General features: G+C 42.5%; 1 protein-coding gene across 8 annotated transcripts in view; it reads left to right on the forward strand.

The window, feature by feature from the left end:
- Positions 1–14329, forward strand: part of LOC143152868 (uncharacterized) — a 329127-nt gene that overhangs the window by 285279 nt on the left and 29519 nt on the right. For 7 of the 8 annotated variants that reach the window (XR_012993664.1, XM_076323451.1, XM_076323450.1 and 4 more), the window contains 3 exons: positions 8616–8819; positions 12948–13040; positions 13702–13938. Coding sequence is in view for 7 of the 8 variants with exons in the window: in XM_076323451.1 (XP_076179566.1) it covers positions 8616–8819; positions 12948–13040; positions 13702–13938 (534 nt within the window). In the remaining variant the exon portion in view is untranslated. The remainder of the gene's footprint in view (positions 1–8615; positions 8820–12947; positions 13041–13701; positions 13939–14329) is intronic. The other variant, XM_076323449.1, reaches the window with a different exon arrangement.

Genomic DNA, 14329 nt, shown 5'->3' on the forward strand with positions numbered 1-14329 from the left:
TAGTTTTCGAGTTAATCGATTTTTAACAGACGAGTCTTATGGATTTTCTTCTACTGGATTCTGTTCAATTAATCTGTATGTATTTCTGATTTGCACGAGGTACACGATATAAGTGAGCTCTCTAGCTCGAACACGATCCACTCGCAATGCGCCATAGACAAGAGTGTACTAGGTTGTTCGATAAGTCTTTCTTCGTGCGTTTCCTCATTCGAAGCATTTCGCGTAGCATTTAGCGTTTCGAATATCACCGTGACTGTAACACGATTGTATTTGTCACGAAAGTCGAGTTAACTCGTTTCCGTTGCCCCGTGGGATTAAGATCGCCCGAACAGCTGAGAAGTACAAGAAACGGTACGAAAGAACCGGCGCCGCGGAACTGCATCGAAACGACAGGGTGTTACGTAAATGCTGAACAAAACTTTTGTAAAATTGTAAGGTGCAAACTTTCCGCTAGAACGGCCGTCCACGTTCTTTCACGGTGAATGTACAAAGGTTATTTCGAAGTCTCGACAAACGGGAACGAGCTTCTCCTACGGGAGAAGTTTGCACAATTCTGAAGGTTCACTTTCCGCAAATATAGAACGACATTTTACGAGCGCGTTACGTTCAACTCGAGAAACGACTGAGAGGAGCCAGACGTTTCTTCGAACAAGGAGCTCCGTTACCTTGCATCGAATTCACGCAATTATTATTATTATTATTATTATTACTATTATTATTATTATAGGATTTCGAAGGACAGAATCCTAGGCGAACAGGACTTCCCTGGTAACTGTAGGATACTAGTTTCTGCTAGGATCCAGTAAGGTGTAATCACTGAAATTACCTTTCGATCGTATAGCACGAATTATCGATAAAATCGTTCGAATTGCAACGGACGAAATGGATCGTTTACGTTGATATCTCACCATCGAAGAAAAATCCGAACGAGAAAGTCTCTGCGGAGATACAAATTTAATGGAACTGGACGGATAAACGATACTTATTCAATTTCCTCGGAACTGGCTCCCATTGAATTCGTTTCGGATAGGTCTGGGTTAGGTCTGGGTTAGGTCCGTATGGATAAACGCTACTTCGATTTTCTCCGAAACTGTACGAAGGTATAGCGGAAAGTTTCTTTGAACCCGATCTTCATTTTTAACACCCTACGTTGGAACTTCCAGACGTCGGGGTTTGCCCGTGCTAGAAACGTCACTCAAACGCTGACAATTACTTATGGCTGTAAAATTAGAGCACCGCTTTCCAACCTCTTCCGTACCCGAATCAAATCTAATTTCGAGAAGAGACTCGAACGATCTTGGAATCGAATTTAGTAAAATTTTCTTGAATTCGAACAGACGAGTTCGTCCTAAAACAACAACGCATGGAGTGAACCTAACCTCGGTTGTACTCAAAGATCTACAAGGATCACGGTTGGACAGCTTTCCGATCGCCTATAACTTTAGAAGTTTGTTCCATCGCAATTGTCCTATTCGACTAGTCCACTATCGTGATTTCTCGTTGGCCTAGAAAAGACGGTGTAGACCTCTTCAGGGACGAATTGCTCCATACGTGAAAAAAAGTTCAAACCGATACAGGTTTAAACTTAATTCGACTCGTCGATTTATTGTTAATACTTTCACAGAGTAAGTTGGCAAGTTATCGATTTGAATTAATAGCCGCGACACGGGTAGTCGAGAGACACCGCTTTGAAGTTCAGGTTTTAAATCCACGGCTACCGAGTTGAGGGGCAGCTCGAGCCGAAGAATGCAAAGAGTGGCGGAGATGATTTCGTTAGGTTTCATAAAGGGACAAATGCGACGTTTTAACGAGGGGTTACCGTACCGTGAGACGACAATCCCTTCGAGTCGGTTCAAAGTCGAACCGACAGTCGTACTTACCGTTCTTGAATCCCTCTAATAATAAGCGTCGAAAAGTCTCGGTTGAACCACAGTTCCATACTCACGTCTTACAGTTCCCGAGAATTAGCCGTAATAGTCTTTCGTGTTCGGGGAGGGTAGAAGTCGAACCGGACGGGAAACCAGCGAGTCCTCTCTCGAGTCGTCTCTTTATCTGAAGTCCGGGGGACGTGGTCCGGCGAGAAAGTAACGACACAAGTGTCGTCCTCCCGCTGCCGTTACCTACAACGTGTGCCGAGAACCAAAAGGAGGATCACAAGGAGGAGGAAGAGGAGGAGGAGGAGGAGAAGAAGAAGAAGAGTAGGGACCGACGGCGAGAGAACAGGCCAAGGGGGATCCGAGGGAAAGAGGATTAAGAAAACCGAGGGGCCAGGTTCGATCCTGCATACGGTCAGCAATGGTCAGCAAGGGCACCGTGCCAGGGAACTGCAGACGGACCTTAAGCCTCCTACACAATGGAATCCTGGTCTTGAGAAGTATGTTGGGACAAGCGTTATACCTTGGTTACATACTCCGGGAGTTTCTTTGTTCCGATCTTTGATTCGAGGCGCGTGTTTAGTCCATCTTGATGTTAAATTGACGTTTCTAGGAATAGAAGTTTTTGGAACTTCGATAGTAAGGTTAGTTAGCACCAGAAGTTTTCGATACTAAGGTTAGTCAGCACCAGGTACTAACACTCGTCGTTAGATATAGGTTTGCATTCTAAAAAAGTCTAGAAACGTATTAAATTACGATCCTTATGAACAATGTTCATTTTTCGAATATTGTTCGAGGATTTTAAGGGTTTTGTATCGTTGAAGGTAGAAATGGAATGTTAAGCTCGCGAGTCAATTTTTTGCAGTGAAATATGCCTAAGTGGTGCATTAACCCTATGGATCTTGTGGACAGACACTTATCAGCATTCCATGCATTGCGCGTACTGAACGCTTATGGGCATTCAGCGAATATGCTTAACGAATGCAACCCAAGATTTCCGTACAATTCTATAATTTGTTAAAAATAATTTAAATACCTACTGCTAAAATTTCGACGAAAATATCGCATCAACGGTACGACATTTGTTCGAATTTTCACATTTTCTCTGTTTCTATTTAAATAAATCGGTGCAAAGCTTACACTTATTTGCATAAATAATTCTGTTGCGCGAGAAATAAGATAAGATCTCGATATCCAGCGAACAGAACTTTGTGACAGTTCCCGGATAAAACTACTCGTTACGTGAAATAGGATCGTTTCGCATAGATACTCGAGGAGGGAGATTCTTCGAACCGTTAAAAGCTTCCAAATCCCGAGAACCTTAAAGCTTTCGAAACTCGTGAAAGTCTTAATCTTGATAGTCCCGAAGGTTTGAAAGTCGAGGAGCTTTCCAGTTCGGAAAGAATCGAAAATCTCGGTCGCCTTGAAACGGTTCGCAGTGTGCACCATACATATATAAACACGAACGAAGCTTCAGACCTCCTTGTTGGTATCGGTTAAGTCTTCTTGAAAAACATGGAAATAGGGACACGGTGTCTAAGATAAGAAATAAATCGAGGAAATCCGGGAGAAGAATTAACAATCATTCTAACCAATATTCGCTGCATCGATAAGTTAAATTTACCTCCTATCTTTTACAATTCTCGATAATTCCCTGAAAAGATACTATCTCCCTTGCAAGATGCATTTATTGGGCCTTTTTTAGTCCTCCATAGAAACAATATAGCTTTATCGAGATAACAAAGGTAGTATTCGGGCAAAATCTCGAAATAGATGCGAAAGCATCGTCTGGTAAAGAGGTACATAATTTAGAACGTTTGACGCACCATTTGATAAGATTAACAAAGCCCACAGCTCTTTGCATCGCAATTCATTCATCGTGAACTCTACCATTGTCGCCCGAATAACCACGATATTTCTCAAAAGGATCACCGAGATCGAAACGTTAAATAAAAGCCGAGAAGACTGTGGTACGAGTCATTGTTTGCACGTTGGACTCGTTTAAACACCACAGGTGACTCTACGACGCATCCCCCGTTCGTATCGACGAATGTTTAACCCTTTGGACTCGAGAGGAGACCCTCCCTCGGTCGCCATCTAATTCAGTGTACCATTTCCAACCCGGGAAAACTTGGTGGTTTGTAATTCAAATTGGAATTTAAATATCACGCTCTTCTAGAGCGTAAACGCGCGTATACAAAGAAGTGTACAAAACTGTTCCATTCCGGATGAATTTTACGACTTGATGGATTTTCTCGAGGCTTCTTTCTTCCGGTAGCAAACGAAGCATCGAGCGCAAAGGGTCGAATAGACGAACGTAGGAAAAATCCTCGTAACGCGTCTCCGTTGTAACGACCTCGAAAGCGATAGTACGTTCGTCGTGGGAAGGTATTCGACGCATGGGAACGCATCGGGGTAAAATTTCGAACAAAACGTGGGTTCGGCGAGGTCGCGCAAAAGGCGGCGCTTAAACGGAACATTATAATCGGATCTCAGTTACAAAGGCCGCTTTAACCGAGGAACACAGAGGCTCGTGCGGTCGAGGCGAAGCCCAGCCAGATCTCAGGCAAAAACATACAAAACGATGGCTCGACAAGCCGAGCAAGGAACCACGGTGCATGCCGGGTATACTGTAGGAGTCGGTTGAACAGGCGAGCCGATCAGGCTCGGGCATCACGCCAGTCTTCCAAAGTCTTCCTTCCACCTTCGTGACGCCTCACAGTGCTCTCCATTGTGCCCGCTGCACCGCTCTCGGGATACGCGTATCAATATGAACCACTCCTCTACGATCTCTCGTCCCCGAGGCTGACGATCTTCGATCCTCGTCAGAGGAGATTCGACCAACACGCTTACCCGGTTGATGGAACTACCGCCAAGGAACGTCGTTGAAACAGGTACGAGGATTGCTTGATTCCCGTGGTAGTCGAGACGCCGAGCGTCCTGGTGTTCTGTCAACGAATCGATCCGGCCGTTGCTTTAACGGAAACGTGGCTTTTATCGTGAGCTTCGATATTATTGTCGAGACGCGAGATTATTCGGATACGTTGCTACGATGAAACGTACCAGGTGTCATACTTCGAACGGATCGACCAATGGGTGGAATCGCTCGCGACTTTTCCAATGTTTGTTACATAATATCGAAAGTTAAGCTTGTCGTTGGAATAAACGGGGGGAGGTAGAGTAATGTCAGAGTCTTTGGAAAATGAACGAAACGGTAAGCAGAAAGTACGGAATAATCGATATTGTGAATTTAAAAGACGGTGGTGAAGTAATATTTGTATACTTAAATATTCGATACAGTGGGGAAAGATTGTGGAAAGATATAATTTTAACTGTTTCGTTGTAATTTTAAATTAACCTTGTTTTATTTCTTTTTTTAAACGATAGGCTCGAAACGTAACAATAGCTCGCTGGAGACTGAACTGTCGTTTCTTTAATGTTTACGTAACTCGAATGGGTTTCGAAGGTGAATCTTTTGGGGTGGAAAATTTGGTCGATGTCGTTTCGTACGGAATATTCAAGGTTGCATCTTGTACTTAGCATTAATTCGATATTATAATAATACAACCCTGAAGTAATCGAAAGTTTGAAATAAAGTGTTTCGCAAGAAAGGTCCAGAATGAAGTTCTTCTTTTCAATGATTTCTGAAACAACGGTAGCCCAAGCTCTATTTATTCGTTCTTTCGTGTTTCTCGCTACGACAGTTGTCCGCGATAAACGTTTTCTTTTAGCTTTCCCCGTAAGAGAAAGTCCAATGGAGCGAGATCCACCGAGCGCCATATTGTGTCTCTATTACGTATGTTATTATGAAACATCGGTGACCTTTGATTTGAAATTCTGTACTCCTAGGTCGTTTTAGAGTCGTATCACCCTGGCTGAATGCTTATTAATGCCAAGTACACAATACGTATGCACCGTGTGCATCGGAGATCCATCTTATCGCATAATATTGCGAGACTTCTTGCATCACGGATGTCGAAACAGAAACCTTAACAAAATGGAATATAAAATCTTTCTATAAATACCTATTTCCTTGATCTTTCGTTGAAAAATATTCACCTCTTTAAGAGTTTGAATAATTTTTCACGAAACAAATTATTTTTGAACAAAGAAGTGGTAAAGAGGACGTTCGAAGACAATGTAATATTCGAACGTTGTTTCCACGAAACTGAAACAACGAAACTAATTGATACAAATACTTAGAAACTCCATGGAAACTATTTCGATTGTGTGCATAAAGTTTTCAAGTTTGTTACGGTTGTAGAGATTTTGTCTCATATGCGTCAACTCAAACTTTTCATCACGTTTTCAGTGATCAGAGCAGCAACGCTATTTTTTGTTGCAATTAACCCAACTTCGATCTAGTTGATAAACGAAGAGTATGTGCACGTTGTGCGAAGAGACAGGAGCTACAAAAGTGGAAGTAGTCAAACGGTACGGTGAGGATAACGTCTCGATGTCCTTGAGCAGCCAATTAATTTTAATTCAACTTAGTCGATCAATTATTCGTTAAAAGTGGTGTCTACTAATGGTTAAAAATGCGAGTTCCAGTATTGTAAAGTACAGAATTGTACTGCACGTTACAATTACCGTATGCTCGAACCAGCTCTACACCGATCCTAAGCGATCAGTCGGTATTGATCCGACTATAGTTTGCGTGTTTGCAAAAGATTGCGATATCAGCTTTGTGTCATCGATTTCTTTCTAGTCAGGAATTTAAATTTCTTACAAAGTTAGGTATTCCAACATGTTTCATCTCTGCAGTTTTTTCCCAAAACAAACAGAATCTCGATCGATGCATCGTTACTGTGCATTTACAGCGAAAGATGCACTTTCTTACGACAACAGATATCCACGCTTCGAATCACTCGAGCTTCTCACGATCACCCTAATACGAGCATGGTAAATATTCTTTTTCTCTCGTTTAGAGCGTAACACTCTATCGTGTGAAAAAAACAATCGATCCGGTAGATCGAGGCATCGCTGTGCTTCGTAATAGCGAGATGGTGCAAAGAATCCACCATGCAGCTACAGCTTGAAGACAAAAAGTACGAACTACAGATCGTCGGAACTTTGGTCGCATATCAGCATTGTACCCCGTAGTTCGTAAATATTCATGTAGCGCATATTCATGCATACGACTGTCACGTTTTAGAAGGTAGCTTTTTTCTTTTTCTTTTTTTTATATACGTTCGTAGAGAATACGTATATGTAGATTTTTTCCTATGTTCCGTATACTCGAGTAAACACGCGTCGAAACGTTCGTCGCGTCGCGACGCAGATTCGCTAGCGTTGTCTTTTGTTTCAGTAACATTTGCGCAGCATTTATTTTGCGTACCGAGTAATATTTATAAGATACATTGATTTTCGCATCCAGCATACACGTTCGACGAAACACATCCACTCGTACCTAATTTCTTTCTTTTTTTTTTCATTTCTATCCACACACCCCGTTTTTCCGTTCTTTTCATCTTCCCCATGCCAGTCACGGTCGAATCGTTTTTTATCTCGTACATATCATTTGACGTTTGACCTGGTGAAATAATTCGGTGTCAATAAAATCGGTCTCGATCATTCCCGCGACCCACCAATCACCAATGCACGCGCGTTTCGCGGAACGGTAAACATTTTCTTTTATTCACGCTCGAGGAAAGAAACGTTAGCGCGCGATTCACCATTTTGAGTACGCGTCCATGTTCCACGCACTCGTATTCTCACCCACGGAATCCAGCACCGAGCACAAAATTTCGTACCGTTCTTTTCACACACGTACGTGGCTTTCGTTCACGATTCATCTATTGGGTCGTTCGGGAAGTCGTTTCGTTTTTTTTTCGAATGAAAATGAAACACGATTTTTTTTAGAGCGTATAAACGTTTCATTAAATTACATACTCATCGTTTTGGAAAACGAAACGACATTTCCGAGCAACCCAATACTTGCGGTTGATATCGTTCGAGGTTTTCGGGAATCGATCGTGTCCCTCTCGAAGCGCGTTACAACGTTACAACGTTTCAACGTTTCAACGTCTCAACCTGGTGACGCATCCGTGCTGGTGCACGCCTTGTGGTTATCTATTAAAGGTGACACATGCTCGTGTCACGGATCATTGGTCGCCGACCGCAGAGTTTTAAATGTCGGCTGATCAATTAAAACAAACGAGTAGAAGGCTATTATAGATTACTTTTAACCGATAGCTTCTGCGATGCTATTTAAACAGATAACCGCAAATAGACGCCAGATACGGTGCGTCAAATTTCTCTACGACTCGCGAACAACAATTTACGCGTCATTTTTTATTCGTTACTCCTTATCTAAATAAAATTCAGCCGTTGAACACACGACGCAATATCCGAAAGCCTCGAACGTTATTGAATCTTCTCTATTTCCGCTTCGTACCATCGTGTAACCACCGCACAAAGTCCCACTTGCGACACCGAGACCGTTCGTTCCTGCGACGATAAAAGAGAAAAACGACGATACACATACTACGTGGCATAAAACGTGGCATTTTCAGATTACGATCGATTTCTCCGGCTCGATACCGCGAGCAAAGCTGCTTCGAAATGGGGAGGCCCGAGGCTTCACGTTCGCGTTCCCACCGAATTGTTCGCCAACGAATTTTCGTCGTGTTCGCGACACCTTGCCGGCCAAAACCTAGCACCCTCCACGCTCATCGAGAGCGTTCCGTGTTCGCCGCGTGCACGCGCGAAACGCTAACGAAACATTGCATGCCTCGACAGAGCAACGTCGTCGTCGGTTCCCAGCGAGCAGAAGCCGCCTACAAGCTGAGCCAACCAGCCGGCCAGGGACTGGTACGTGTATCCGCCGGTGAACTCCTCGGCAGGACCCACGAGGAGCTGGTGCTCCTGCTGATCCAGCTACGCCGGCAAAACGCCACCATCTACAAAGCTATGGAGACCTGCCACATGGAGATCGAGGCACAGGTCCGATGAGATTTTCAGAAAAACCTATCCACGCGTTGGACTTTAGACGCTGCCCGGGGAACCCTCTGGACGACACCGCGTGAACGTCGCTGGTGTCGTTGTCTCTGGTGATCGATCGCTACGCGGCCTGCCCGTGGCCGCGGCAAGTATGGGGTATCTGTTCACGAGTAATGTCGTTTCCACGTGTAACTTCAACGCTATCGAGACTCGAGCTTGCGACATTCAAGGAGATTTTCGTTAAGAAGGGGTAGTCGAGCTTTAGAATTCTTTTTCATTTGTCTTCGTCCAACGTCACATTTCTAGGACATTGGTAACCGTGGTCCTTTGAAATTTAACCTAACGTTAGTCCACAAATGTGTGGTTTCCAATACATTCAATTGAGGAATTTAGTCTGACGTGAAAATGGAAACAGAAGACAATCATTTCGAGTTGAATATTTTAGATAAAATTAATATTTGTATTTTTTCAGTCTGTTCAAACTTTCCTTAAATTGTGCGGTGTTTTACGCCAACGTGAACAAATTGCATGTACGATACGTAAATAAACACTCGACGACATTACTCGGTGAATAACCCGATACTTTGAAATAATTCGAATAGGTGGATCCTGCTGAAAGATGATCGTCGAGTTCTATTTCGGTCGAGGAATCGTTACAGGGATTCGGTATACTCGAAGACCGTAGAATTTTTTCATTTTTTTTTTAAGGAACTCTACGGTTTAACGGAGTTAGATGTTTTTACGAGGACGTTGATAAATGATCCTGATGGACGCGGAGAAATACCGTAGTCCATTGCGAGGAACCGGTTTGAAGGACACGTTTCGAGTGAACGTCATTAGAATAGTAACTTTCCTCGGTGAGAAGAATTCCAGCCTCCAGCTTTATTCTCTCGTCTAGACGCCTTTAGTGTGCCTTTAATGCGAGTAGTCTATGCCCGGAGAGAGGTTAAAGGTTTGGCGAATGAAATTCTGCCACTTGTCGACCAATCGATGCACACCGTCCTCGATGTCGGTTTCGGGAAAAGAAGTCTAAAAAGAAGATTTCTATCCCCTCAAAAGCTTTTCAACTAATCCGTTTCCATTCGATTCGTTCGCTTGCCTTTGATCGCTCTGTCTGTATAGTCAACGTTTCGAGACTTTAATTAGGAAGAATTCTTAGATGTACAATCGCTCTGAACTGGGTGGGCCACTTACATGGAAACACAAATATCGTAGTTGCTTGTGAATATATGTAACGGTTACTTAAGTCAAAGTTACATCTTTCAAAGAGAATATATTTTGAAATAAGAAATTACTTTATTCAAGGAAGTGTTCAGAGTGTCCACCATCGAGTAACAAGTATTTTCAGAAAGATTGTATTATATTTTTCATTTGGAACAATTCGAGAAGTATTCACTTTTCAAATATTTGTAAAAAAAAACACATGGAAGATCTTGAAGTCTAAACAAATTTTCCTATCGCAATGTTTACCTTTTCAAACGGTTCAACTATTGTACAGTTTTACATACATTCAAAAGCAAGGGCAGTATTTAGGTGTTCCCATTTAAGTTGACTATCCTGTGTAACGACATGGATTTGTAATAACGTTAAAATTATTGCACATTCTACAGTCGGGTCAAAGAAAAAGTGTACTCGAGAATTCTTAACACGATAAGAATTCTTGGCTCAATTTGCTGGACAATGGTTAGTGATGGGATCGAACACACTGTAAGTAGTATCAAAACCTGATCAATAGTTGTTCGACTATTGGTTAGGCGATCCAATACAACGCGTCGAGAAGCAGAGGGAGTAAAGAGCTGGTTGACGACGGTGGGCCGAAGCAACGTGGCTTTGAAACGTCCTGTAGAAAGTACGGTCACGTGGATGTCTTTGATCGCTGAAAGTCCGATAACCCTTCCTCTCTATCGCGGTACCCACCGTTCACCTTGCACCAAAGAATGCAGCCAAAGTGTGTTGCCCGCTAGGAAAGATATCACGTTTCCACGTCGACCCTGAAAAAACGATTCTGCTGTTCCCTTTCGCGATGCACGCTCGTTCTCTCCCGATGGAGGATGAGCTAAAATAGGGGGGAGATATTAAAAGTTTGAACACGGGGCTCATCCATTCGTGTCGTTCCACTTTTTCGACGTCGTACGCTCGTTAGCGGAGTTGCATGGTGAAAATGCTCGATAAATTGGTAGAAACCGTTGTCGAAACGAAGTTTCCAATCCCGAGTCGAAACTGAACTCGTACGGTAATGAATAATATCGTTGATATCCCGCGAATCTCGTCGAGTGAAAGTCAATTCGCAAGTGTAGCTCCGCAAGACTCACGAACGTATTTCTACAGATTGTTTAGCGAATCGTCTCTCCATTGATGTCTCCTAATGTTTTATTCCAATATTTATGGCGGAATCAACGAAAGTAATCGACTTGGCTGATGGGAGAAGTTCCAAGAACGGGAAGCCCCACCTCTCTGCCTCGCTACCACTGTTCTGGTGGTTTCTAGCGAAATAATCGAAACATTTCACGAGTTCGTACTTGTTCAATATTGATTCTGTTCAATTTTCTTTTTTAAATGATAAAAAATTTGTAACATTAAACATCGTAGAGATATCGTTGTTACTTTGCACAAATTTAGTTTTTTAAAAATTAACACATTATAATCTGTCTTTCCACGATTCTGAGGACGACTAAGTGTTAATTTATTAAATTTCTTGAATTAATCCTTCAAATAACTCGCTTGTTCGAAAACAATATCGGAATGCACGTTTATTTGAATAATCGATGAAAAGGTTTGCAAATTTTCACTTAACACCTTGTCGAAAATTCTTGATCGTTACCACCGATTACGAATATCGATGAATTTCTTACCGAATTACTTACTTGTCCTCGCGAGAACAAAGAAACGTACGCTCGATTCCATCGCTACTTTTGTAGTGTACTTTCGGAGTCCAAACAGCCAAGTCATCGGCCAATGCAATAAAAGGGAGAGAAGTTCTTTTCGACAGGACAACTGGCGAGAGGTCGTTCCAGTCCGTTCTTTCGTTTACTGCGCCATAAATTTGTGTATTTGTGTGTCACTCTGTGAGAATGCTGATCACGTTTGCACCTATAATCGGAATAAAATCAATCGACCGTTCAGGATCACTTCTACAGCTGTCGATCATTTTCGATACAACTGTCAATCTTACGTCACGTTACACCGACTTTCCGATCGAGAGACAGATAACGCACGTTTGCGAGCTTGCGCGAAAAGACGAGCAATAATAGGGTCAGTTAAGTTCTATGGCTAATTTAGGTACAGTGGGGATAACCCTTGGTTGACTTTGAACGGTCAACTGATTTTCTTTCGATTATAATCTATGTTCTCTAACTTCACCAATACTATATAGTTCAATGTGCTTGGTGTTTTCTTAATTTTTACGAAAATTACAGACTCAGGATTAAGTCCGTCCCTAAAGTTGTTCAGTTCGCGGAAAGCAGAATCGAAAACGTTGTTTATAATCGCAGATGGAAGCGCAGAGAAAATTCATTGGTCATTGACGTAAATAAGCAAATAGAAAACGAACCGTGGGTATTTATACAACGATATTACTGTTGGATACTTTTATCATTGTTTAAAAACCATTTTTATTATTTTCAGCATCTCCGTTCTTCTCGTAATTTGTCGCGATAGGTCTTCATTTTTTCTCAATTTGAAGACGAACTTTTTATTTTCACTTTCTTCTCTCCGATCGAAAACTTCCTCGCGAGGATACAGATTCGAACTCGATGACGTAGAATTGTTGAAAATTAGTAAATTCATCGTGTACTCGGCCACGATTCGTTCTCTGCTGTTCAAAATCTCGAGAAAAAGTATAATACCAGCGTCAAGGATAACTCGTAAAAGTTGGTGCATTCAACTCGCGAGATAAATAAAAAAAAAAAAGAAAAAAGAAATATAAAAGGAAAATAATTCTCGTTCGATAGCGGCACGCGTAACGCTCGTTGGCTCTGGTCGAGTCGTTCCACGTGTCTCTTGAATTTTCATTAAACGTTCGAGCGCGTGAAATCCAGCGCAGGTAAACGCGATCACGTGCAGCGGATAGACTCGATCGAGCGGATCATGCACGCGTTGCGTTTAAAGCGTCGATCGTTTTGTGACCCGCAGGCTAGATTGGCAGAGCTCGACACACCGCGCCGATTGGAGAATCTTCAGAAACTGGAAGAACTGAAGAAGCACCTGATGAATCTTGAAAAGCAGGTAATGTCACTTTCTCGTCGCGTTCCACGCGATCTCCTTCGTTCGGGTGAAAGCTCGCGATCAATTTACGCGACGGTGGAAATCAATTCTGTTGGATCGTTTGCTAGGAAACGACAATTCCCAACGATCGATCGCGATTCGCGAGAACGGATCCATAATTGAATTAGAAACGAGTTCCTTCTCTCGAAGCTAAGGATTTACCAAGGCACGTGAGCCACCGTGGTTTCGAACGTTTAAAAAGTGATAGAGAAATTGCAGATACGACGAATGAATTTGAAATTACACGAATCGTTGAACATCTCTTAGTCGTAGCGATCTCTCGTGTTCGATACGAGACACAAGGGCATGGATTCCGCGAAGAACGGGGAAAAGCGAGTTTCGATTATTTATTTATCAAACGTCTGAAATCACCGTGCGCAGTCGTGCCGCTCGTAAGATCGTCGCGAAAGACCAACACGGTGGAAAGTTCTAAGGCAAATTTACAGTCGGCGAAATTTCGTCGTCAGTTTCCTAGAATTTAATTATTGCGCGGAAGTTCTCCCGGTCCGAGGAGTTTTTCGAGCGGCCGGTTAATTAAGAAACTTCGAAATAAGCCGAGCTCGCACGGAGATTTTCAAAGCGACTCACTCGTCGTCGTTCGTCTTCTGCTTTCGGTGTTCAGTACGAGAAGGGCAAACCGTTGGTGAACCTCGTCGACAATATGGTGAAGTTGGGCTCACTGTACAATCGCAACACTGCCAATGGGACCAGCAGCGTCTCGGGTTCGCGACACGATCTGGCACACGACAACACCAGGGACCATCGTTTGGAGTTCAATCAAAAGGTGCAAGAGCAACGTTTGCTGGCCGAGGAACGACGAGACTGGGACCGATTGAGTCCAGATCATGGACAGCTGCAGGTACGAACATTGTTTAAAGAAATCTTCTGGTCCCCTCGGAGAACTGAACACTCGGGTAGGAGAAAATATTCGGAGAAAGAGAGAAAATTTATGTTCGTTTAAATAATTTTAATAATTTCGGCGTGAAAAGATACCGACTCGAGACAAAATTCTTTCCAGTCATTTTTTCCCGAGCTTTCAAGGTTCATATTTTTTCACTGAAATTAATAATATTATCCTATTAAAGATATCGAATCGAATCAGTTTATTTTCATATATTCCAGGAAGTGTATCATTTTTGTTAAAAGATTCTTTTTTATCTCAGTATAATACCTCTGTATAATACCTCTATAATACCTCTATAATAACTCTATAATACCTCTATAATACCTCTATAATACCTCTATAATAC

This window comes from Ptiloglossa arizonensis, chromosome 11, assembly GCF_051014685.1.
Source record: "Ptiloglossa arizonensis isolate GNS036 chromosome 11, iyPtiAriz1_principal, whole genome shotgun sequence".
NCBI classification, from domain to species: domain Eukaryota; kingdom Metazoa; phylum Arthropoda; class Insecta; order Hymenoptera; family Colletidae; genus Ptiloglossa; species Ptiloglossa arizonensis.